The 27697-nt window shown below is 41.4% G+C and overlaps 1 protein-coding gene across 2 annotated transcripts; it reads right to left on the bottom strand.

The window, feature by feature from the left end:
• Window positions 1–28: 28 nt before the first annotated feature.
• NRBF2 (nuclear receptor binding factor 2) lies at window positions 29–27697 on the bottom strand. 2 transcript variants are annotated; one of them, XM_080687356.1, is made up of 4 exons: window positions 27475–27689; window positions 12793–12877; window positions 3702–3742; window positions 29–1538 (listed from the first exon to the last, which is right to left on the bottom strand). In XM_080687356.1, exons 1-4 carry the CDS (start codon window positions 27502–27504, stop codon window positions 828–830), a joined length of 867 nt encoding a protein of 288 aa, XP_080543482.1. In that variant the 5' UTR covers window positions 27505–27689; the 3' UTR covers window positions 29–827. The 2 variants fall into 2 exon arrangements, with proteins under 2 accessions (XP_080543482.1, XP_080543483.1); XM_080687357.1 differs by lacking the exon at window positions 12793–12877 and having other exon boundaries at window positions 27475–27697.

Raw genomic sequence — 27697 nt, 5'->3', positions numbered from 1 at the left:
TTCAAGTACCAACCACGTTCACCAAAGGTATAAAACACAATTACTTTATTGATTTCTTACAATCAAATACTGCCAACTAGCATTACTTCCACTCATGCATCATTAAAAACAGAAGGATTATTTCCTTGGTATTTTCAAATGATGCATTATACAACAAACAAAAAAAGTTAGAACTTAAAATGCACCCTGATTAATTATGTAAACTGGTAATTTTTTTTTAAAAGCGTAACTAATAATTTGGTTCTTCATAAAATGGAAATTTAAATATTTCTCCTGATAGTCTTGAGGTTATCATTATGAGTAGTGCAAAGTGTGGCACACAGTTTCATCTAGAACGGTGTCTTACACACCATATTGAACAAATGAAATGTGCATAACAAAATGCATACAGTCAATGCATGATAGAAAGCAGGTTTCAAATACAAGGCAGCCTCCCAGGCCACCATATTATTTGTTTTGCATTATCACTTATGGCATTACAGATTAATTACACATAACATACTTTTATACATTTTAACCCTGAAGATAAGAAAAACAATTGTTGCTTGAAAAAATTATTCCAGGTAGCCATTTGGTTTGTATTAGGAGAAAGTGAACCTCCGAGAGTTTAGTGTCTGCCAAGTCTGGAATCGTTAGCTTGAGTCAGTAAGTCAGATACGCGGCGTATTTCACAGTGACCGCTTCCCGAGTCCTGCACTGCCTCCTCTCCATGGGTGCCGGGTCATGAAGCATTTCCAGGATTACCCTTGTATGTGCTTTTCCCTTTTTTGTTTCTTCTGGATTAACTGTATTATTTCCTCTTCTCACCTCTTCTATGGCCTTCCATTTTAATTATTCATAAGTCCTTTCAGAATATCCTCAGAGAGTTCCATAAGGGGTAGTTCTGGAGATGGAAAATCCAAGGGAGGAAGATTGGGTATTGGAATATCCTTGGCTTTCCCAGTACTTGCTGCAAATTTCTGCCAGGTTGAAGAGGCTGTAGCAGTTTCTGACTGTGGCGGCAAGCTCCATAACTCTGACTTTTCTACAAAATCAGCATCTACATCCAACTCCTTTTCTACTGGGCCTTTTAGAAGTCTGGCCTTTTCAGCCTTGAGTTGTTTATTTTCTTTCCTTAATTTTTCATTCTCAGCCATAAGGAATTCCACATGCCTCTTCAAATCTGCAATTTTGGTTGCCTGCTCTTCTATAATGGTTTTATCATCTTTTGGGGCTTTGCTTCCAATGCATGGTTCTGTTGGCTCACTCTTTTGCTGAAGTAAAAATAGCAGTGTGTCTGGATCCCTGTCAAAGACCCTCTGAATTTCAGGCAGGTGTTTCTCCGTGGAAGGGCTGTAGTTCTGAGAGAGAAGGAGACTGTGGCCTTCTGCCTCCTCAGCAGAGGGCTTGTGAGATGCCTGAAGCTGGGCAGCGGCATCCTTGTCTGTGCTCTGCTGGGCTTTCAACCTTTCCTCCCGCTTCGCCCTCTTCCACCTCTCCTGAATGAGGAGGAGCTGTTTCATGTGGCTATCCCTTTGCAGTTCCAGTGATAAATGAGCCTGTTACACAGAAAGAAAGGTACAATTTAACGTTTTGAATCTCTTTAGTAATGTCCAGCAAATACTATTCCAAGACCCTCCTTTCTGAATAGCCTGATAACAAAATCTATATACTACGTTTGCGATTCAATTAAACCTCAAAAGTTTTTCAAGCCCTAACCGGTTTGGCTCAGTGGATAGAGCATCGGCCTGTGGACTCAAAGGTCCCAGGTTCGATTCCAGTCAAGGGCATGTACCTTAGTTGTGGGCACATCCCCAGTAGGTGGTATGCAGGAGGCAGCTTATTGATGTTTCTCTCTCATCGATGTTTCTAACTCTCTCCCCCTCTCCCTTCCTCTCTGTAAAAAATCAATATATATTTTTTTAAAAAGTTTTTCAAAATAACTAGTTCTTTCTAGGTAAGTTAATACTTATGTTAGCTTATGAATATAAGCAGAACACCATTCACTCAGCAAGTAAGAAGTACTATTCCAAATCAACATAGTGAATCAGACCTTTTTTAATTGTGCCTTAACTCTCTGCAATGCCATTGATACTCAGCTTAAAAACAGAAAACTTTCCTCTTTAGACATCAATTCTATAACTAGCTAAAAAGTCTTTTCACTGACAGGGTGTTCAGAAGGTTTAGTGGACATCTATATTACATGGCTAACATGAGCAGTTCTATAATCAAAGGGAAGTAAGTGTGATAGAACACAACTTCTCAGTTCTCTTGGTTCAGTTTGAGGAACTCTGTTTTTTCTTTGCCACTGATATCTCCTCACAGAAAGGATCTCCTTATTTCAATTAAACAAACATTTACCAAACACCTTCTATGTACCTACCACTTATATAATCAGGAAATCATCTTTGGATAAAGGTAATGGTAATTTAAAAACCTAGGGAAGCCCTCCCCAAACACAGAAAACAATTTAAAGCCATTGGTGAAACAAAGTTAAAAAGTACCAGAACCAGCCCAAGCCGGTGTGGCTCCGTGGGTAAAGCATCGGCCTGTGGACCAAAGGGTCCCGGGTTCGATTCCGGTCAAGAGCACATACCTTGGTTTCAGGATCCTACCCAGCACGGGCCCTCATCGGGGCTCATGCAGGAGGCAATCAATCAATCAATGTGCTTCTCGCACATTGATGTTTCTGTCTTTCCCTCCCTTTTCCATTCTCCCTAAAAATCAATGGGAAAATATCCTCGGAGAGAATTAACCAAAAAAAAAAACAAAACAAAACAAAAAAACACCTACAATGAGATATCACCTCACACCTGTAACAAGTGTTGGAGAGGTTGTGTAGAAAAAGAAACCCTCTTTCACTGCTGGTGGGAATGTAAACTGGTACAACCACTACGGAAAACTGTATGTTGGGTCCTCAAAATATTAAGAATAGAGTTACCATATGACCCAGCAATCCCTCTTCTAGGTTTCTACCTGAAAAACTAAAACAAAACAAACCTGGCCGGTTCCTCAGTGGTTAGAGCATCACCCTGCAGACCAAAGGGTCATGGGTTTGATTGCAGGTGTGATCCCTGGCCCCATTCGGGATGCAAGCAGGAGGCAACCAATCTATGTATCTCTCTCACGTCGATGTTTCTCTCCTTATCCCCTCCCTCCCTTTCACTCTCTCTAAACATCTCAATGGGAAAAATATCCTTGAATAAGGATTAAAAAAAATACCAGAATTGCTTAGGAACTCGGGAAAAGATAAGTTCAGATTTAAATTATCTTTGAGAAGCAAAGGGAAGGCCAACTGGTCCCCTTGCCCAGGCAAGCTAACTTACTGTGAGCTAATGATCAGGAAAGGCCCTAAGGGGCATCTCTAGGACACATGTGGCAATCTGAGATCTGTAAGTAACCACAAAAAGAAGTTTCTTCATACCATGTCTGGTATGTCTGGTACATCAACAGCAGTTCATTTAGTTTTAATTTCCTTTCTAAAATACTTTTCTTTTGCCCGTTTTATATACAGGGTGCGGCAAAAAGGTTTACAGTTGAGAGCACACGAATTTATTCTTGCATTTTTATTATTGTATTATTTTTCAAACCTACTTTTGCCCCACAATGTATTTTGACTATAGTGTTTTGAGAGGGGCCCAATGCTTGGTTTTATACACAAGTCAACTCTTCACAAGAAAATCCTTCTAACCCTTGTTGTAAATATTAAGAAAATGTCTCACCTGTTCAGATTGTGTTAGCTTCATGGCTTCAGAAAGATATGCTGGTTTAAAAAAAAGAGGCACATTAATATGAGTGTTGTCATTTTGTAATTAACAGGGCAAAGGAAGAGTTTTAATACTCCTCATGTGACAAAGAGAAATGATCTTAGAAGCAACTCAGCTATTATATAGTTATCCTGTTCCTGAAAAGAAACAAGATGAGGATTTAAAAAGATGTCAGTGGTAATCAAATATAGCTATTCCCTACCCCATCTTGAAGGAGTTTGTTCTTTTTTAAATTGATTTGAGAGAGAGAGAAAGGAACACTGATGTGAGAGAGAAACATCAATTGGTTGCCTCCCATATGTGCCCAACTAGGATCAAACTCACAACCTGGATATATGCCCTGACTGGGAATCAAGCCTGCGACCCTTCATTGCACAGGACAACGTTCTAACCAACTGAGCCACACCAGCCAGGATTGAAGAGTTCATTGTTTAAAACCCCCGTAGATTTCACAATTAAGGAAGTAAAGATGGCCCAATCAGAAAACAGAACTGAGAAGGAAAATTTAACAAGAACCAGTCAAAACCCTATTACTCATGCTCACAAAAATATAGAGATGATTATCAATGACTTTTTTACTGACATGAACACCTGGACTATCATCATTTGGGTCTCCTAAAGAACTTTTATTGACTTGTTTCTGAGCTATGCCAAAAAACTGCTAGGAATTAGGGAGTTAAAAGCCCTTGACATTTATTGTAAGCAAGTTGTCAAACAGTATATAGTGTCATTGACAAAGACTATAAATGGGCAATAACTTAATAAACTTCTCTTTATTCTTAAAATAGTCACTGTAAAAATCTGTATTTTCCTCTTTGACCTGACTGCTAGCAAGTTTAAAGCCAAGTTCTATCAAACATGCAAGAATGCATGGTGCATTTTTTTTTTTTTGTAATCCTCACCTGAGGATGTATTTTCCATTGATTTTTTTTTAAAATATATTTTATTGATTTTTTACAGAGAGGAAAGGAGAGGGATAGAGAGTTAGAAACATCGATGAGAGAGAAACATTGATCAGCTGCCTCCTGCACACCTCCTACTGGGGATGTGCCCACAACCAAGGTACATGCCCTTGACAGGAATCGAACCCGGGACCTTTCAGTTCGCAGGCCGACGCTCTATCCACCGAGCCAAACAGGCCAGGGCTATTTTCCATTGATTTTTAGAGTAGAAGAGAGGATTTCTCGCCTACTTATGTGTTAATTACATTTTATATTTTGGTATAAGACCTTCTATATCCTGTCTGGACCAAGATGAGGTATCCTATATAATAAAAGGGTAATATGCAAATAGACCGAACAGCAGAACAACCAAACAACCGATCAAAGCATAGTATGCTAATGATATGCTAAGGCTGTTCAACCTCTCACTATGACGTGCACTGACCACCAGGGGGGCAGACAGTCGACTGGTAGGTTAGCTTGCTGCTGGTGTCCGGCCGCTCTCAGGACTGAGTGAGATGGGCCAGACATGACCCAGAGCCCTTCCACAGTCCCTCCCCGACCCAATCGTGCACCGGTGGGGTCCCTCAGCCTGGCCTGCACCCTCTCAAAATCTGGGACCCCTCGGGGGATGTCGGAGAGCCGGTTTCAGCCCGATTCCACGGGCCACTCTGCTTTGGAGGGCGCCAGATGCAGGGCTCATGGCTGGTGAGCGCTGCTACAGCGCCAGACTCTCCAGATAGGGAATGATTGGGTGCAAGCCTGCAGCAGGCACACTGAGGCCGGGATGAGCAGAAGCAGCAGGTAGGAGCTGCAGGCGGTATGGATTGTGGGTTTTGGCCTGATCCCTGCAGGCCAACGAGAGGGACCCCACCGGTGCATGAATTCGTGCACTGGGCCTCTAGTTAATAACAACAACAGATCAGCTCTAGCTGGTTTGGCTCAGTGGATAGAGCATTGGCCTATGGACTGAAGGGTTCTGGGTTCAATTCAGGTCAAGGGCACATGCCTGGGTTGCAGACTTGATCCCCAGTAGGGGGCATGCAGGAGGCAGCTGATCAATGATTCTCTCTCACTGATGTTTCTCTCTCCCTCTCCCTCTCTGAAATCAATAAAAATATATTTTTAAAAAATAATAGATCATAATCTCCATTTTTTATTTATTGCTTACTATAAACTTTTCACCATCTCTCGTCTCTACATTAAGTTTCTCTTTTGCCTTTTTGCAGATATTACTGTGGTAGGCAGTCAGACAAACATGAGCAGAGCAAGGACAATGGGCCAGTTACAGATCACCAGGACAGAACTGCTGGACACGGAGCAATGGAATAAAACTGGTAGAGCAGATAGTGGAGGTAAGTACTGTTAATCAAGACCTCACCCCTAAGACACCCTACACCCTTCTCCACCCTACAAAGCCTCCGATCATGCAGGTCAGATTCTCCTGACCTTTTCTTCCCTGTCATGTGGTAGACCCCCACCCTTAGAGAAGAAAAAGGGGGCTGGAGGAAAGCCCCATCTAACTTCCATTCAAGGACAGAAGATGGCAGGACAGACCCCATAGATTAGCTTGAATATGAAAGCAGTTAACACCCTCCGAGGAGTTAAAAGGAGCCCTAGCCCACACCCATTGGAAATTTCTTTTCTGAGTTTCCTTTCTCTTTGCTTGCCTAATAAATCTTCTCCAACGAGTCTGAGTCTTGGCTCTGAATTCTTTTCCTAGCCAGATACTCAAGTACCAAGGTTGCTGAACCCAGGTACAGTCTAACCCCACCAGTCAGACACCTGGTGCCATTCCCACCGCCTACAACACTACAAGGCACTGATTTCTGTGTGGTGTTAATCCAAATATGTTAATGACTGTCAGAGTCCATGACTTAGAACTGCTGTCTGCCAGGTTCTGCCACAGTATTTAAGACACATTTTAACTGGATTCCCCCACCCCACCAGAAAGTGTACCAGTGAGATGAAGAGACCTCAGTTCTTGACTTCTTTTTTTTTTTTTTTTTTTTTTTTTTTTTTTTTAAATATATTTTATTGATTTTTTACAGAGAGGAAGAGAGGAAGGGAGAGGGATAGAGAGTTAGAAACATCGATGAGAGAGAAACATCGATCAGCTGCCTCTTGCACGCCCCCTACTGGGGATGTGCCCGCAACCAAGGCACATGCCCTTGACCGGAATCGAACCTGGGACCCTTGAGTCCGCAGGCCGACGCTCTATCCACTGAGCCAAACCGGTTTTGGCCGTTCTTGACTTCTTGAAGTAAGAAACCAGGAAAATTCCAGGACAAGCGGAATAGGGAAACTAAGTCAAATGGTTGAATAGCAGTTTGCAGCCACCTAGTGAATCCTATCATCCCTAAACAAAAAATACAGAAGAGTAAATGGCTAGCACTTTAAAGGTAAATAGCTTAAATCACCCTACTCAGGGAGACAGATAACAGAAATCGAATTAGTGTCATTTGCCAACCACACCCAAGGACAAATTAAGAGAATAAATCTCATTTTAGTTTTGCATCATAAAGCTGATGAATATTCTATTGATCCTCTCTTAAGACCTCCTCTAAATGCCCAGCTTTAAAAACCCTGAGAATGAAGGTACCTGTCACTTTCGCTCCAAGGAGAAGGCCCATACCATTATTTCCTTCCTTCTCTCCTTCCCCCACAGGCATCTCCAAGGGACCCCCACAAGACTTGCAACCAGGGGAGAAATGGGGCAGAGGCAGCTTGTCCCAGGCTAACCCCCTGAATTTGTCTCCAAGGTCCCCTTTTCTCCGACTTCCCAGTGAGCCAAAACAGCCCAGCCTAGGCTCTCCTGCTGCTTCTCCTCTGCCCTTCCTTGTTTCACTGCCCTAAGTGTGTTTTTGCTATGGTCAATAAATTCTTGCTTGCTTTTGCTTTTCTATACTATCTCTCAATTGAAATCTTTCCTTTGAGAAGACAAGATCCAAAGCCTCGTGGTCTTGCTGGTAACAAAAGCACAGAACTGGTTATACAATTTTTGCTCCAGCCACACTTACCATTTTCCTCAACTTCTTTTTTTTATTCCTATATTAAATGTGAATGGGTGCACACAGACTATTTCTTTTCCTTCTGTTCATGTTTAGCTCAGTTGAGACATTCTATCTATTGCTCTGATGGTGTGGATGAATTTTCTGAGACATCCCTCCCATTATGTCTGCATATATTTGTCTCCTGGTCTGAACTAGTTTGCTTTAAATCTACTTTCTTAACAAATGGAACAATTTGGCAAAACCAAACTTAACAACTGGAATGCCTCCCTTTGTATAACATTAAAACTGTAACATGAGAGAAAAGGATACCCAAGGACACTGAGCTGCCAAAGCACAAAGAATTCAACAACAGTCACACTGTCATTTAAAGCAGTGGTCGCCAACAGGTGGTCCGTGAGGTCCAAAAGGTTGGCGACCGCTGATTTAAAGTATTTACCAGATTTTAAATCTGGGCCTTTAAAAAAGTTATTTTAGCACTAGCTGGTTTGGCTCAGTGGATAGAATGTCAGCCTGCGGACTGAAGAGTCCTAGGTTCAATTCCAGTCAAGGGCACATGCCCCAGGTTTTGAGCCTGATCCCCAGTAGGGGATGTGTAGGAGGCAGCTGATCAATGATTCTCTCATCACTGATGTTTCTAACTTTCTCTCCCTTCCTCTCTGAAATCAATTAAAATATATTTTATTTTAAAAAGTTATTTTAAAAGGAAAATATTTTAATCTGATTGCATGGTCATGGATTTACTCCAGAGTCCCAAAAGGAACAAATGCTCCAGCTCCACCAAGGCAGAAATTTAAGAAACATTTATCATACAAAAACCTAACAAATCTGGTTAAAATGCTTCCTTCAATTACACTAGGCTAATATTTCAAGTAAATATTAAACAAATGATGGGGGAAAGGAACTAAGAAAATCTGAAGAATATATTACTTCTTAAAATGACATCTTTTACTATTGTATCATGAATCTGGTACCAAAGTACAAATTGTACAACTTATCTGGGGCACACAGAGCAAAATATTGCCTCTTAATGACAAAGACTAATCTACTCTGAGTCACCACAGTCTAATGGGAAGGTAGGTCAAGACTTGTTTTCCGGCAAAAGTCAACCCCTTCCTTTAAATTAGCCAATCGCAAAAGACTGAGCATAAGCTCCAATCAAGAGAAAGGGACAGGTCAGCTGCATCAGGAATAAAAAGCGGAGTGGACTGCCTGCTCAGTGTGCCTGTGCTCCCAGACCATGTGTGTGCGCACCCTCCTGCAGGAGTAAAGATATGTACCTTGCCGAAAAAAGACTTTTTTCAACCAAATACACAGAAATACTGTACTCTGAGGTCTGCTCACCTCAAATGTTCATTTTGAGTTCTAAGCATTGTCAATGGATATTATCAACTTCCCATTTAAGCTTTTGCTCTTTTTGCTCTCTGTGAAAGAAATGAAATTCACTTATGAAATTGGACTGCAGAAAGCTAATAAAGAATTACACCAATCCACTTACAGCTGTTAATCAAGGGTTTAAAGCAACAGATTTTTCTAACAAGACCAAATCCTTGGGAGTTTGTAGCCTCTTAACCTTCCCTTTTTTCATATTACATGGTAAGATGTGAACAACTTCTCTCCACCTCCTGCCACATTTAGACAGCTTTTTTTCTTCCTGAGATTTGGTAACTCAGTTTATCTGTCCAATGAATGAATGCTCATATGCTCATTTCATCTAATTTAGTTACTGTCCACCTCAAGAGTAGATCCTACCTTTTCCAAAAAGGAAAGAGAAATTTAAGTTACTGCTTTATTTCAACACATTTACAAAACAAACACTATCAAAACTCTACATAGTATACAGGCTCTGAGTCCGTAGCTATGCAATCACACGGTAAATTTTTAGTCTCAGAATCTCCTCCGATCTTTGACAGCTGAACAGAGTCCCTTCTTTTGCCCTAAGTTCTCTCAGTTCCGGCTTCTCTTCCTCTGAGTCTTTCTCAGATGAACCTTTCCCTGTCATATCTTTGAAATGATTTCTAAATATTAAATTCCCTCCTCTCAAAATACATCTACATCTACACCTCCCAAAACACTGCTGTTATAAGCCCTAGATGTCAATTTACAAAACATTGAGATCATTCCAACAATGTCAGTTTTAAACTAGTATTACTAGTACATTGACAACTCCTCTCAGAAATGCAACACAAGGCTATTTTTTAATATATATATATATATATATATATATATATATATATATTTTTAATATTTTCAATATATTTTATTGATTTTCCACAGAGAGGAAGGGAGAGGGACAGAGAGTTAGAAACATCGATGAGAGAGAAACATCGACCAGCTGCCTCCTGCACAACCCCCACCGGGGATATGCCCGCAACCAAGGTACATGCCCTTGACTGGAATCGAACCCGGGACCTCTCAGTCCGCAGGCCAACGCTCTATCCACCGAGCCAAACCAGTCAGGGCTTAATATATATTTTTATTGTTCATAGTATTACAGATGTCTCCTGTTTACCCTCCTTGACCTCCCTCCTCCCAGCCCCTACCAACCCCCTTCCCCCCAGGTCTTCACCATCCTGTGCCTGTGTCCATGGGCTATGCATATAAGTATGTAAGTTACAAGGCTATTCTAACCAAGTTTAAACTCCCAATCAAATTGGCTCATAAGTTCTATCTCCATAATTAAAGTTAATGGGATTCAATAGGCTGCCTTTATCTTTCTGAGAATGTCACAGAATTTAGATACAAAGTGGGAAGAGGTGTTTAAAGCCCAACATTAGTTTTAAGTCTTCTAATAAAGACATGGATATAGGTTAGGAATAAAAAATACTTTTCTCCCTTTTATATATTCAGAATGTCCTACTGTTCAACACCTAACATATACTAGTCACTCCATCTTAATATGTTACAGATGTTTAACCATGACCACCCTGGGTTATTTTACTAAAATTGTCATTTCACTGTGGCATTCATCTACAGCATGGTTTTCTTAAATCCCATATAATAAAGATGTAATATGCAAATGGTCATTACGCCATGAAGCGTAACGACGACCACATAACGACTGGATCACAGATCAGCAGGAGGGTGGGGCAGTGAGCTATAAGTGGGAGGCAGAGAGCTACAGGAGGGGGCAGGGCAGCAAGCTATGGGGGAGGGCGGGGCAGCGAGCTACTGGCACACAGATTCGTGCGCAGGGCTACTAGTAGTATATAATACATTATCTTTTCTCTCTTTTTTCATTATCTTTTCTTTATAGTGACTACAAATTTAACAATCTGATTCATAACAAAATCCTATATAATAAAAGCCTAATATGCAAATTATCCACTCGACCAGGAGTTCAACCAGGGGGTAGGGCCAGCTGGCCAACCGTGGGGAGGCCCCAATCAGCAGTAGGCAGTCACCAGGGACCCTACCCGTGCATGAATTTCATGCACTGGGCCTCTAGTAGGGTTTATGAAAGACTTAAAGAGAACTAGCTACCAAGCTTAATGTTGTATAAAGCCCCCATAAAACTCATCATAAAAATTCACAAAGGTTTATGGGGTACATACTAATGTGCTTAGCTATATAGCTGAAGTGGTACACTTTAGTAGCAAAACTAATTCTTTTAAAAAAAATGACTTGAAATTTTCTCTGGAAATCACTGATTTATAGGCAAAAATCATTGACATAAGAGGACTTATCCAACCCAGTGTCCACGATGTGGTCTGTTTTTCAGCATTAAGGTAATACAGGAGAGGCAGACTCTACCAGGAAAGAACATGGCTGATTATCATGCTGGCCTCAAGGGAAAGGAGAGTAACTTCCTCTAGCAGACAGGTGATAAGGTTTCCTCTAAGAAAGTTAGCTATACTATTTTGGATGAAGCATGAATAAAACAGCCCTTTCCCGAAAGCTTTTATGTATGCTATTCATCCAACAAAAACCTGTACAAAACACACCCCAAAGATCTATTTCTGAGTTCAACATATGCTAGGTTGTATGCCTGACTGGGATAAAATTAAGTGTTTGATAAGAAGCCAGTTACTCTATAAATTTTATACCTAAAAGAAATCACCAGCACAATGTTACAAGCATGAATATACATGAATATGTAGATGAAATATTCAGAAGAGAAGCTAAAGAAAAACCACAGGAAAGAGTTTGATGCATCTTGCATTATCAAGATCTTAGAAAACAGAAACTCAATGCAAATAAATTGGTTGGAGTCAAACTAATTATTACTTTCAGAACCCAAAATGGCTAACTTTAAAATCCAGACTCCTTTTCTATAATATAACCAAGATATACTGGCAGACATCTGGCAATCACTTCTGTCTTTAGGGATCTTTGGGCTCAGAAAGCCATGTCCAGGAATCATTTACCAATATGGAACGTATAATTTTCATGGTTTAGAAAGAAGTCTGGCCCGACTGGGATGGCTCAGTGGTTTAGCGTCAACCTATGAACCAGGAAGTCACGGTTCGATTCCCAATCAGGACACATGCCTGGGTTGTGGGCTTGATCCCCAGTAGGGGGTGTGCAGGAGGCAGCCGATCAGTGATTCTCTCTCATCATTGATGTTTCTCTCTCTCTTTCTCTCTCTTCCTCTCTGAAATCAATAAAGATATATTAGGAAGGAAGGAAGGAAGGAAGGAAGGAAGGAAGGAAGGAAGGAAGGAAGGAAGGAAGGAAGGAGTCTGGGTTGGAAGGAGCCTGGAAATCCAACACACTCAAAAATAATGCAAGCTGCCCTAGCTGGTTTGGCTCAGTGGATAGAGCATCGGCCTGTGGACCAAAAGGTCCCAGGTTCAATTCCGGTCAAGGGCACATACCTTTGTTGCGGGCTTAATCCCCTGTAGTGGGCATGCAGGAGGCAGCCGATCGATGATTCTCTCTCATCACAGATGTTTCAATCTCTCTCTCCCTCTCCCTTCCTCCCTGAAATAATAAAAATATATTTTAAAAAAATGCAAGCTTGTGTTCAGGGGGTCTGTGGGGTCAAAGCACATCATTACTGTTACTTTCATTCCAAATAAAGTGTTGAGTAATACTGGAGGAAAGAACTGCCCTACAGTTTTAGACTCATTACTTCTTAAAGAGAATACTCACCTGTAGCCTTTTTGTGACAAGAAATAGCCTCCTCGTATTTCCCCGCAGCTAATAAACGATCTGCTCGTCTGCTCTGTTGATGAGCCTAGAAGACAAACATTTCTAATTGCTTCTCTTCTATAACTCATTTTTCCCTTTCAACCTTAAAGTTACTATTTATGTTTTTAAAATATAAAATGTGTACATCGTACAGTTGAGTAATTACAATACCTATACTTAATATTATGGTGGCGATTTTTCTAGGTACAACTCACCAAAGCAACAAAGACAAACAACAGTTCTGAAAGCAAGTGACTAAAGTGCCCCAAATGTAAAGGTAAATGGATTAAATGAGTAGTCACTGGGCTCTTTACCTCTCTGTTACATTTTAAAATTTACCACAACTTCGTAAATGTGTTTCCTTCTCTTTAAGAGGTCCAACAGATCCAGATGGGTTATATCTCACATAAAGTTAAACCGTTAGCAGGCAAAGAGAAAGACAAATAATCAACAAGTCTTACAGCTATGTAATGTTTTCCTCACTAACAAACTCTCAGATGACTTAGCAAAACTTATTTAAAAAAAGTGAAAAGCACTGTACTACCATGTTCATAGCAGCATTGTTCACAATAGCCAAAAGGTGGAAGCGACCCAAATGTCCGTCAATAGATGAATTAATAAACTGTGGTATATACATACAATGGAATATTATTCAGCCTTAAAAGGGAAAGAAATTGCCTAGCCAGTGTTACTTAGTGTTTGAGAGTTGACCTCTGAACCAAGAGGTCACGGTTCAATTCCTGGTCAGGATACATGCCCAGGTTGCAGGCTCGATCCCCGTTGTGGGACGTGCAGGAGGCAGCTGATCAATGATTCTCTTATCATTGATGTTTCTCTCTCCATCTTCCTTCCTCTCTGAAATCAGTAAAAATCTGTAATAATAAAAGCATAATATGCAAATCGACCAAACGTGCCATCTGGATGACCTTCCGGACAAAGCCAGGGCTGCAAGGGCAGCTGAGACAGCTGGGGCTGCAAAGGCCTACTCTTGCACAAATTTTGTGCGTCGGGCCCTCTCACGCGCGCGCGCGCGCGCGCGTGTGTGTATATATATATTTTTTTTTTAAAGGAAATTGACACATGCTACAGCATGAATAAGCTCTGAAGATATTAAGTTAATGAAATATAAAATAAACAAGTTACAAAAAGAAAAAACTGTATGATCCCACGTGTATGAAATATCTAAAGCATTCAAACTCATAGAAATAGAAAGTAGAATGGTGGCTGCCAAGGGCTGAGGAGAGAGAAAAGTGAGTTGTTGTTGTTTAATAGGATTAGTTCCAACTTTGTAAGATGAAAAAGTTCTGAAGATGTTTCACAACAATTTAAATATACTTAACGCTACTAGACTGGACACTTAATAAAGATGGTAAATTTTATGTTATGGGTACTTTACCTCAATTTACTTTTTAAAAAAGCAAAATCTGGCCCGACTGGCATGGCTCAGTGGTTGAGCATCGACCTATGAAGCAGGAGGTCAGTTTGATTCCAGGTCAGGGCACACGTCCAAGTTGTGGACTTGATCCCCTGTGTGGGGCGTGCAGGAGGCAACCGATGATTCTCATCATTGATGTTTCTATCTCTCTCCTTCTCCCTTCCTCTCTGAAATCAATAAAAATATATATATTTTTTAAAAAAGCAAAATGTTTTGTCAGGTGTAAAGTGAATAATCTAGCATGCTTTTCAAAAAAATGTGTAACTAATGCATCAATAAAAAATACTTCAATCACTTTTGCAACTGAGACTAAAATCTTGTTCTCTAAGTCTCAATTTACTCCTGAAAATAATAATGGATAACAATAAATGACTGAGTGCTTAAAATAATTTTAACCCTGGAGTCTTAGACTGAGCAAAAAAATATGTTCTGAACATAGCAATATATTTTATAATGCCCAGAAATTATACACATCTTTCAGGAAGACAATGTACATGATGAAGAAAGCTAAGTTATGATCAATATGATTTTTCTAAGGAATGTTTTTGGATAGTATAGTTAAAACAAGTGGCACTCAATCAAAAAGGTTCTAGGTAAAGGGGAAAAAAAAGAACTAAAAGGGGTAAAGCTGCAGGTACCTTTACCTTCCTGAGCTTTGAAAGATGCCCTATATAAGAAACAAACCTTATCTGAAATCTCAGAGTACCTCTTATGGATGACACAGTGCAGAACCAGCCCTACAAAGGATCCAGAGCTCTGGGCTAAAGTCTTGGCTTACCTACTAAACCACTTAAGTTCATTAAACCACCTAAGTTTTTTCATCCTTCAGGGCCTGTTTTCTCACTTGTAAAATGACAGAATTGGACCAGATCTGTGCTTTTCAGTTTGTTGCTGTTGTTAATACTCACCCAAGGGTATTTTTTCCATTGATTTTCAGAGGCAGAAATAGTAATGTGATAGAGACACATCAATTGGTTGCCTCCCATATACGCCCCAATTAAACTTCAAGCTCCACAATAACAGAATAAATTGTTTCACTAAAGAATCAAAGAGTTCTCAAGTGGTAAGAACAGGACCTCCTGGCTTTCCCCATGCCCTTAAATTTCCCCATGTAATGTCCAATATCTGATCACTCAGCCAACTTAGGAGCTGCAATCAGTTAAAAACACATTCAGCCTGGCCGATTTGGCTCAGTGGTTAGAATGGAGACCTGTGAATTGAAGTGATGCTCAGAATCACTAATCATCAGAGAAATACAAATCAAAACCACAACAAGATGCCTCCTCACACCTGTCAGAATGGCTATTGTCAAAAATACAAGAAATAAGTGCCGGAGAGGATGTGGAGGAAAGGGAACCCTTGTGTACTACAGAAATGTCAATTAGTGCAGCCACTATGAAAAACAATACGGAGGTGCCTCAAAAAATTAAAAATAGAACTACCATAGGATCCAGCAATACCACCTCAGGTTATTTGTCTGAATAAAGTAAAAACATTCACTCCAAAAGATACGCACACCCCCCTCCCTGCCCCATTCATTGCAGCATAGCTTACAAATAGCCAAGATATGAAAACCTAAATATCCATTTACAGATTAATGGATAAAGAACTAGAAATTTGTACATTTTGAATCCCCTTAATCCATTTTGCCCACCCCACAAAGCCACACCTCCGCCAATTACCAATCCATTCATTGTATCCATGAGTTTGGGGGTTTTGCTTTTTCGTTTTTTCTTTTATATTCCACATAGAAGTGATCACATGTTATTTGTCTTTCTCTGACTGATTTCACCCAGAATAATGCCCTCATGTTGCAAATGGCAAGATTTTTTCTTTTATGGCTACCCATTTTTTTCTTTAGTTTGGTGTGTGTGTTTTTGCTATTGAGCTGTGTGAGTATTTTGGGTATTAACCCTTTATCAGATACATGATTTGCAAATATTTTCTCCCAATTCGGTAGGTTTCCTTTTCATCTGTCGATAATTTCCTTTGCTGTGCAGAAGCTTTTTAGTTTGATGCAATCCCACAGGATATTTTCTTGGTATCTTTGTGAGAATTTTTTTTGTTCTTTTCTTTTCTTTTCTTTTCTTTTCTTTTCTTTTCTTTTCTTTCTTTCTTTCTTTTCTTTCTTTCTTTCTTTTTGGTTAATCCTCATCTGAGGGTATTTTTCTCCATTGATTTTTTTTTTAATATATTTTATTGATTTTTTTACAGAGAGGAAGGGAGAGGGATAGAGAGTTAGAAACATCAATGAGAGAGAAACATCGCTCGGCTGCCTCCCACACACCCCCTACTGGGGATGTGCCCACAACCAACGTACATGCCCTTGACTGGAATCGAACCCGAGACCCTTGAGTCCGCAGGCCGACGCTCTATCCACTGAGCCAAACCAGTTAGGGCTGATTTTTTTTTAAAAAAATATTTTTATTGATTTCAGAGAGAGATAGAGACAACAATGATGAGAGAATCATTGATCAGCTGTTTCCTGCACACCCCACACTGGGGATCGAGCCCGCAACCCAGGCATGTGCCCTGACTGGGAATCGAACCCATGACTGCCTGGTTCAGAGGTTGACACTCAACCACTGAGCCACACTGGCAAGGCTCCACTAATTTTTAGAGAGAGTGGGGGGGGGGGGGAGAGGGAGAGAGAGAGAGAGAGAGAGAGAGACAGACAGACAGACATCGATGTGAGAGGGACACATCGATTGGTTGCCTCCCACACACACTGACCAGGGCCTGGGATCTAGCCTGCAACCAAGGTATGTGCCCTTGACTGGAAATGAACCTGAGATCCTTCAGTCCTCAGGTTAACCAACTGAACCAAACCAGCTAGAGCATGTACTTATTTTCTTTGCTTCTCTATCAACAATTGTGATAAACAGCTTCTGATATGGCTCCCAAAGCCCCTGCCACCTGGTATTCACACCCTTTGTCATCACCCTTCCTCAAATGTGGGCTAGACCTAGTGAATTGCATCTAAGAAAACAGAATATAGCAAAGGGAATAGAATGTCACTCCCGTGATCAGGTTACAGAAGATTGTCACTTCCATCTTGGTAGTACTCTCTCTTCCTTGCTCACTTTAATGGACCCCAACAGTCATGTAGTGAGCTGCCCCATAGAAAGGCTGACATTGAAGAAAAGGAGTAGCCTGCCAACAGCCAGCAAGAACTGAAATCCTGTCCACAAGCGCTCAAGGAACTGAATCTTGCTATCAAACCTGTGAGCTTGGAAGCAGCTCCTGCCTCAGTGAAGCCTTCAAGTGGCACTGTAGCCCAGCTGACACCTTGAGATTGCAGCCCTGTGAAAGACCCTGAAGGAAAGAACCCAGCTCAGCCATGCCCTTATTCCTCACACACAGACACACTGAGATAACAAATGTGTGTTGTTTTAAGCTGCTAAACTTTGGGATAATTTGCTATATAGCAATAGATAACATAACACAGACAGTCCTTGGGTTACATCAGACTCGACATACATCATTTTGTGGTTACGTCACCAATCTCCCATTTATTAAAAAAAAAAAAAAGTTCCGTCATTTCGAAGTATGTACATATGTGCTTTATGTTTTTTATTATTTATTTACCCAAAGTAAAGGTCAGGAATTGTTACCTTCCTTTTAATTTTTTTTTTTTACTGTTTCACTTCATTACTGCTGTGTATGTGCTCCATGTGAGTGACGTAGTTGCTTATGTAGGTGGGTTCCGGCTTACTGTGAAAATCGCATTAAATCGCGTTACGTTGCGCCGATCTCCGACGTAACCCGAGGACCTACCGTAGTAGCACCTCTTTTATTTTTAGCTGCCTCAAATTCTTTTTTTTAAATATATTTCATTGATTTTTTTATACAGAGGAAGGGAGAGGGATAGTTAGAAACATCGATGAGAAACATCTATCAGCTGCCTCCTGCACACCCGCCACTGGGGATGTACCAGCAACCAAGGTACATGCCCTTGACTGGAATCGAACCTGGGACCCTTCAGTCCGCAGTCCGACGCTCTATCCACTGAGCCAAACTGGTCAGGACAGCTGCCTCAAATTCTATTGGGAAATAGATTTTTACACAGGGAAAGCAGTGATTGACCAATCCTCATGGAACTGTAACACCCTATCACTTAATGAATATTAGATTCCATGACACCACAATCTCCGATGGTCTTAGGCGACCCTGCTAGCGGTTCTCAACCTGTGGGTCGCGACCCACAGGTTGAGAACCGCTGCTGTAGAATCTAAGACCATCGGAAAACACAGATATTTACATTACGATTCATAACAGTAGCAAAATTACAGTTATGAAGTAGCAACAAAAGTAATTTTACAGTTGGGGGTCACCACAACATGAGGAACTGTATTAAAGGGTCACGGCATTAGAAAGGTTGTTCTGAGAACCACTGCTTTAGAGAAAGATGACCAATTCAGAGTCTCTACAACATATCATTCACAATATGTGACATACAATAAAGTTACTAGGCATGCGAAGCAGGTAAAAGTAACTAATATAGAGAAAAGGATGAAAAACAGATGCAGAGATTATCCATATACTGGAATTAACAAGCAAGAAACTAAAAGTAACTATGCTTAAGATGATAAAGAAAACAGAGAAAGAGGACACAACAGATGAAAAGAAAACTAAAGTCATGAGGTCAAAGTTCTGTAAGAATAGGAACTTGGTCCTAATTCATTGTTGAATCCTTGAAGTATAGAACAGTACTTGATAATATAGTAATTATACATAATATTTTTTGGTTAATTAGATGGAAGAATGGGAGAAGTTGTGTTGAGGGTTGGTAACAAAATCAAAGATTGGTAAATGCCAACAGAATGTTACTGTATTTCAGAAAAAAGTGAGAATAAAACTCTGCATCAAAATCTAAAATAAATAACTGTATATACACAAACAAGACACTCACAGAGGGAGGGAAGGGAAGAGAGAGGAAGGGAGAAGGGGAAAGAGACTCAATCATTGGTGCACTTAACTTCATTCACTATTTAATCCATCCAATCTCTATGACATTTTAACCAGAATTTTCCTACTCCCTCGAGTAGAAGTGAAGGCACAATACTACAAAATGTTCTAAAACTTTTATAAAAAGTAAAACAGCTTCAGATTTAGTAATGTCTTAGTCTGTGTACCCTGTACAAATTTTTCCCTTGGTGAATCCACTTCAAAAACAACCAGTACATTCCACACGCTGCACTCCTCTCTGTGAACTGCTCTTCTTCAAAGATAATAGATTAACATTCCTGTGGGAGTTGCCAAAATTTTTTTTGATAAGTTTTTTTTAAATAAATCTTTATTCAGATTATTACAATTGTTTCTCCTTTTTCCCCCCATAGCTCCCCTCCACCCAGTTCCCACCCCACCTTCTGCCCTTACCTCCCCCTCACTGTCCTCATCCATAGGTATATGATTTCTGTCCAGTCTCTTCCTGAACCCCCCATACCCCTTTCCCCCTGAGAATTATCAGTCCACTCCCTTTCTATGCCCCTGATTCTATTATATTCACCAGATTATTCTGTTCCTCAGGTTTTTAATTCACTTGATTTTTAGATTCACTTGTTGATAGATATGTATTTGTTGTTCATAATTTTTCTCTTCACTTTTTTCTTCTTCCTCTTCTTTAAGAATACCTTTCAGCATTTCATATAATACTGGTTTGGTGGTGATGAACTCCTTTAGGTTTTTCTTATCTGTGAAGCTCTTTATCTGCCCTTCAATTCTGAATGACAGTTTTGCTGGGTAGAGTAATCTTGGTTGTAGGTTCTTGCTATTCATCATTTTGAATATTTCTTGCCACTCCCGTCTGGCCTGCATAGTTTGTTCAGAAATCAGCTGACAGTCGTATGGGTGCTCCCTTGTAGGTAACTAACTGTTTTTCTCTTGCTGCTTTTAAGATTCTCTCTTTGTCTTTTGCTCTTGGCATTTTAATTATGATGTGTCTTGGTGTGGTCCTCTTTGGATTCCTTTTGTTTGGGGTTCTGTGCGCTTCCTGGACTTGTAAGTCTATTTCTTTCAACAGGTGGGGTGAGTTTTCGGTCATTATTTCTTCAAATAGGTTTTCAGTATCTTGCTCTCTCTCTTCTTCTGGCACCCCCATAATTCTGATGTTGGTACGCTTGAAGTTGTCCCAGAGGCTTCTTACACTATCTTCAACTTTTTGGATTTTTTTTTTCTTTTTGCTTTTTCGGTTGAGTGTTTTTTGCTTCTTTGTATTTCAATTCTTTAACTTGATTTTTGTGTTCCTCTAGTCTGTTGTTGGATCTCTGTATAATATGTTTTATTTCAGTCAGTGTATGTTTAATTTCTAGTTGGTCCTTTTTCATATCTTCAAGGGTCTCGTTATATTTATCGGCCTTTTCTAGGATATTCTTGAAAAGTCTTATAACTGTGGTTTTGAATTCTATATCCAGTCATTTGTTTTCCTCCATTTCTTTTGTTTGTGATCTGTTTCTCTGTCGCCGCATTTTCACTGCTTCCCTGAGTTGGTAGGGTAGCTTTGTGTGCTAGGTTTCCTATATGGCCCAGTGGGTTGGCCTCCCCAGTTAACCTGAGGTGGATACTCTTGGTGCACCCCTTTGTGGACTGTGTGTACAGCCTTGCTGTAGTTAAGTCTTGATTGTTGTTGGTATCACTGGGAGGAATTGACCTCCAGGCCAGTTGGAGGTGAGGATCAGCTGTGTCTACGGTGGGAGAAGTTCGGTGCTGGAGACAGCCATATAGGATTAGACTTGCCAAATTGCAAAAGCCTCTGTGCTCAGCTTGGATGGAGTGGAGTCTCAGGGTGGAGCAGACAGTCTTGGCTTCCCGTCAGCCTTGCCCTTGTGCACGTGCACCTCCAGACCTCTGCCTTCCCCGGCTCCCAAGTCTCTGCCCGAGAGTCCAAATTCCCCCCGCAAGAGCGTGGGTCCCCGGGGGCTCGCCTGGAACTGGGGCTCAGTGCAGTCAGAACTGGGGCTCAGTGCAGTCAGGAGCTTCCGACTCCCTTCCACTAGGGAAAGCCTGTGGCAACCTCCGCAGTCTTTGTGCGCACTGGCGCGCGCGCCTCCAGACCTCTGCCTTCCCCGGCTCCCGAGCCTCCGCCCGAGAGTCCAGATTCCCCCCCGTAAGAGCGTGGGTCCCCAGGGGCTTGCCTGGAACTGGGGTTCAGTGCAGTCAGGAGCTTCTGACTCCCTTCTGCTAGGGAAAGCCTGTGGCAACCTCTGCAGTCTTTGTGCACACTGGCGCGCGCGCCTCCAGACCCCTGCCCGCCGGGGCTCCCCCGGGTCTCCCCTGGGTCTCCGAGTGCCTTTCTCTCTACCTGACAGTCCAGACTCCCCCTGTATGAGCCTGGGTCCACAGGGTTTGGGCCGGAACTGGGGTTCAGTGCAGTCGGGGGCTTCCTTCCCCCTCCCGCCAGAGAATGTCAGCCAGGCTCTCAGCCGCCCTTCCTCTCTGCGCGCACAAAGGCCCTTTGCCGTACCTCCAATTCTCTGTGAGCTTTTCTCTTTCCTTCTAGTTGTAGAATTTCCACTCAGCCAGCTTTCCTGTGGTTCTGAATAGTGTCCGTTCTGTCTTTTAGTTGTAGTTTTGAAACTGTTGTGCGAGGCAGCAGTTTAGGTGCTTACCTATGCCGCCATCTTGGTTTCTCCCTCCAAATTCTTATATTACCTTGTCCTCTGAACACCTAAAGAGTCTGTTCCATCAGATTTTCAAATTTAGGACTGGAGAGTATGTCACGGAAGTTTTAAGTGGTTTTAACTAATGCAACATTCAGGAGTTAGCCAGGTAGAAAATGTTGATCTGCAGAGAGGAAGAATCTGATTATCTTTGAGTCCCAGGTCCCATATGTTCTTAGACCTACCTATACTTTAGCCCTACTTTCCTGCACCTTTCTTTTGATTCCAATAAATTATCCCAAATTAATTTAAGCAAATGTGAAGTGGGTTGCTATCACCTGCAATTGACAAAAATCCTAACTACAACTAAGTGTCAGCCCTCACCAAAAAGTACATTCTACTCCTATATGCTACCTGCTTTAAAAATACAGGTTCTATATTGTCTTCTTTCCCAAAGGAAACAGTATTTACCTTCTTTTATTTTTCATATATTTGTGTCCCTAGGGGAAAGCTGTATGTAAAATTGAAAAGAAAAAGAACACCAAAAAAGGTGGTAGAGGAAAATCTAATGTACTCCTGAACCTTGTGGTAGGTAGGGTCTTCAGAGAAGGAGAAATCTCATTTACTCCCCCTTTCTCAACCAATTCACTGAGTCTCTTACTGGCAAGCAGTAGCTCCTAGAAGTATTGAATTGGATGCCTAAGTAAAGTAATGCAATTATACTTAAGATAACTGCTCAAGTGTTAGAAAAGTCCAGGAACACCTGTTTTTGATTTTAAGTCTAAGGATCAATTTCTCCCAAACACAGTTCTGCTGCATCTTTTTTTCTTAAGTTTCCAGTTTAGCTTGCTTTTTTTATAACCATCACCATCTGCTGTGAAGACAAATTACAGGATACAGCCCGCTAGTGAGTTGTGAAATCAATTTAGTGGGTCACAACAGCATTTTCTTAACTCCAACAGTAAATATTAGAGTATATCAAATATAGCACCATGCGCACACGTGTATGTGTATATGCACATATATGGCATCATATAGTTTCAATTTTTTTTGTTATGTTTTGGGTGACATTTATGAGGATCCCTGCGTTTTACACAATTCCAGGAGATACATTCATAAGGTAGCAACTCTGCAGTAATATGCACATATGTGTGTACTAGTAATTATGAAAATTTTCTTTCTGTGAATCACAGTCAAAACAAATGGGCAAACACTGATCTAAGAGAAAGATCAGTATTTTACTTAGAAACTTGCTTTCAAATCCCACTGTTATCCCTTACTCTGCTCTTATTTTTAAACAGTAGTGTGGGTTGGGAGTGGGCTAGAAAGGGTCAATAGGGGGAAAAAGGGGAGATATGTAATACTTTCAAGAATAAAGATTTAATTAAAAATAAACAGCAGTGTGTATTTTAAAACTAAAAAGTTGTTAATTTATTTTTAGAGGGGGAGGAGAGAAGGAGAGAGGAAGTGAGGGAGGGAGATGTGGAAGGGAGAGACAGAGAGAAACATCGACTTGTTCTATTTATGCATTCATCAGCTGATTTTTTAAAATGTTTTTATTGATTTCAGAGAGGAAGGGATAGGGAGAGAGAGAGAGAAACAACAATGAGAGAGAATCATTGATTGGCTGCCTCCTACACACCCCACACTGGGGATCAAGCCTGCAACTGGGCATGAGCCTGACTGGAAATCAAACCATGACCTCCTGGTTCATAGGTCAACGTTCAACCACTGAGCCATGCAAGCTGGGCTGATTTTTTTTATTGGTTGTTTCTTGTATGTGCCCTACCTGGGAATTGAACCTGAAACCTTTGAGGTATTATAAGACAATGCTTTACTGAACTACTTGGCCAGGGCCCTTACTCCGCATTTCAATGTCTTCATCCATACCAGTAAAATGGGGAATATCTCACATAGTACTAAAAAAACAAAATAAATAACATAAAGTGTCTGATACCAACCCTAGCCCTTAGTAACTGTAGGGTAAGTCCTAGTTCTCTATCCCCTTCCCCCAGAGTGCTTCCATTAGCCCAACCTAGCTTGTAACACAGGATGAATTTTCCTTGAAATTTCCAGGGCAACAAGGAAAACTTTTTACTGCCACCCTAACCAGTGTTGCTCAATGGTTGGAGCATTGGACCTCGCACCTAAGGGTTGATTCCTGGTCAAGGGCAGGTACATGGGTTGCATGTTCAATCCCCAGCCCCGGAAGAAGCAACGGATTGATGTGTCTCTCTCACATCAATGTTTCCTTCACCCTGCTAGCGGTTCTCAACAGGTTTAGAACCGCTGCTGTAGAGCCTAAGAGCATTGGAAAACACAGATATTTACATTACGATTCATTAACAGTAGCAAAATTACAGTTATGAAGTAGCAACGAAAAAAATTTTATGGTTGGGGGTCACTACAACATGAGGAACTGTATTAAAGGGTCGCGGCATTAGAAAGGTTGAGAACCACTGCTCTAGAGGGAAGCTAAGTTACTCAACATTCTCAGCACTCTTAAGGGCCAAAGGCACAGAATACAATTGTGTCCTTTGAGTGTGCAGAGTAGGTAAGCAAAGCATGAGCAGCAGTCATGTATAAATTAAGGAAGGTCTAACATCACTTCCTACATAGGCAGCAAACAAACCAAAGAACTACAAACTATCTCACAAGTTCCAACATTTGCCACCAGCTCTCACAATGCCCAAATTAAATATATCAAAGGAAATGCCTTTGTTGTCAAAATTTTTGTTATCATTTTTTCCATATTAAAAAATGACAGGAAAAAAAAACCCGGTAAAACAAAACTTATTTAGAGTGCAAGGACTACCTATTTTTTCCCCTCGATGGAAATACGATTTATCTTATTTTTCTCCTGACTAATATAAAAAAACCAGAGGACTAGAACACAATATCTGTACTACATATTAAATTTACTATTTCAGCCCTGGTCCAGTAGCTCAGTTGGTTAGAGCACCAACCTGATATACCAAGGTTGTGGGTTTGATCCCTAGTCAGGGCACATAAAAGAATCAACCAATGAATGCATAAATAAGTTGAATAACAAATTGATGTCTGTCTCTCTCCCCTCCTCCCTTATCCTTTCTAAAAATCAATTAAAATTTTAAAATATAATATAGCATGACTATTTCAAACTGGTCTCTTCCATAACCTAAAAACTCATTGTGATAAAATAAGCCTACTGGCCCTTATTGCAAACCTAACAAAAGAATCAATACTAGAGGCACTAAATGTTGACTGAATATACAGTTCAATACAGATAAGGGCCACAGTGAAATGAAAATGATGAGTACATTAATGTGATATCAAAAAATTGTGATCTATAATGTATTTGCGTCACTGGTCTAAGTAATTACTTAATTTCTCCCAGCCTAGGCTTATTTATCTGTAAAAATGAGGAAGCAGTTCTTCCTAAATTCCAAGGATGCTCTGAGGACACATGATTATAAATCTATGTACTGTAATAGTCTTTATACAGTGAATTTGGACTAAACTATATCATTAGAAAAAGCTTGTATATACTACTGAAATTTTCAAAGGCACTCATTAATCTAAGGATTGGAGAACTATTTCTCATGTTGAGTCAACTGAATACAAAGTTGGATATCTACTCCCATAAAAGAATGTGATAGTCTTCAAAAACAAAACAAAAAAACCCAGTCATGTAAAAGTGAGTAACAACAAATTCAGAGACCTGTCATTGATATTAATAGCAGTTTAAACGATTCAAGTAAATGTTAATCTCTTTTCCCTTGTGATCTTCTGATAAACAAGCTAAACTAGAACCCAGATCTTTCATATCTCAAATGGTTTAAGAATTCAAGATGCCAAATTTCTAATACTTGACTACAAAGTTACCGAATTGTGCTAGCCTGCTTAACAAGGCTGGATTCAAAAATTCTCTATAAAAAGATAATACTATTAGCACCACTGAACTAAATTTTCCTGAACTGGTGAATCTCCTGCTCCATCTACAACTCTCACCCAACTCCAGTCTTCTGGTAAGCTACCACAGACCAGTGGGAGTTTGGCAGCGGTTATGCTGCAGCCTGCAGCCAAATAAAGTAAAGCTAACTGGAACTGAACCAACGGTCATTTTGCAAGGACACGAACTTTGGAGCACTTTGTAAACTGCTGGTTATTTCTAATAATATTCCTGTTAAGTTTAAATATTGAACCATCCATTATATTTCACTGCAAACTATATGTCACCTTAAAAACAAGAAAAGGGCAAGACATTTTCCTGTTGTGTTTTTTAAAAAACTCACAAATCTAGTCAAATTGTTTTTATGTGTAAACAACTCTTACCAATGGGGGAAGGGATGGACTTAATAAAACTGGGAGGTGCTTCTCGGAGGAGCTAACCTGGCACCAGTCATTTGGGAACCACCGCTTTAGCTCCAGCCTTAGAATTTTAAACGTTTCAAGCTCAACAAGCCCAAATCTTTATTTTACAAGGGAGATTTTAAATTACGGGTTTATGTTCTGGTTACTATAATTGCTAACTCTTACACAGTACTATGTACCACATACTGTTCTAAGCCCTTTACACCTAGTTACCTTAACCCTCAGTGAGGTCAACTCATCCGCCCTTTTAAGTGCCAATGCCAGAATTCAAATTCAAGCAGTCCAGCTCCAGGAACACACACTCTTAAACCACCAGGTTCTGCCGCTTCTCTAGAGGGGTTTAAATCCAGCCCAGGGCTCTTCCACGACACCAGGGTGCAGAGTCCCAACATGAGAAATTAATTCTCCCTATGTCCACCACTGCAACTGAATTTCCAACTTGTGACTCTTAAAAATTCCTTCTGTCTCTCTACAACCTTAAGTATCCAAAATAGGCACTCTCTCTGGGAAACCAGAGGATGCAGTGGCCAGTCAGAAAAGAACAGGTTTCTCGTTGTTGCTTAAACCTCAACACCTGAAAAGCCTAAGAACATAAGTACTTTTTCTGAGAAAGGCAAACATGTACCGTATTTTCACGATGCCTAAAGTGATGAACCTGAGCTAACAAGGACGACCCTGTGTTTTTTTCCTTCCAGCTGCCTCCAACTTACTCGAGAAGGGAGACTTTGAGTTGACGCATCTGAATATAGATGAGAAATGGAAAGGGGGGGGGGGGAATGAGGGGTAAGAAGAGGTATCAGTATTACTCCATCTCTCCAAAGTGGCGAGGCTCGGACTTCAGACCCCGTGTGTTAGAACTTAGACCAGTCTCACACACCACTGCTGCCCTGACCGGTTTCGGTGCCTCTCCAGGCTGCGGGGAGGTGTTTACGTGGCGCTCGGAGGCATTTCCTCAGGCCTCAAGAAGTGGCAGCCCCGGCGGGTGGGAGCCCCCCGCTCAGGCCCTGCGGCAGGGGGCGCACGGAGGCGGCGGGAAATGGACTCGGGAGTTTGCCGGGGATCCCTGAGGGGGTCAACGTCTGGGACGGCTTGCCCGGAGCCGCTGTGGGCCACGCCCGCTGGCGCCCCCCAGCCTCTAGTACCACCCCCGCCCACCCCGCGCCCCATGCACTGAGAGTCGGCGGCACCAAGTGAACCAGACCGGACTCCTGGGGCAAGGGAGCCGAGGGCGGACGCGACCCTCTGTGAGCCACTCACCAGGTTGAGGGGTCCTTCCATTACTTCCATAGACCCCGGAGTAAGAGGCGGCCTGAGGGAGAGGAGCGACGACGCCGAAGCACATGGAGGAGCACAGCAGAGGAGCGTGAGGCAACGACAGGGACCGCGGCTCCTCTCCGCGCCCCGGGAGCCAGCCGAGGGAGCAGAGGGAGCAACCACCGCGCCACTTCCTCCTCCGGCGCCGCGGGCCCGCCCCCTGCGC

The sequence above is a fragment of the Plecotus auritus genome (genome assembly GCF_963455305.1).
Source record: "Plecotus auritus genome assembly, chromosome: 9".
Classification (NCBI taxonomy): domain Eukaryota; kingdom Metazoa; phylum Chordata; class Mammalia; order Chiroptera; family Vespertilionidae; genus Plecotus; species Plecotus auritus.
The sequence above is the reverse complement of the archived record's forward strand: the minus strand, read 5'-3'. Positions and strand labels throughout refer to the sequence as shown.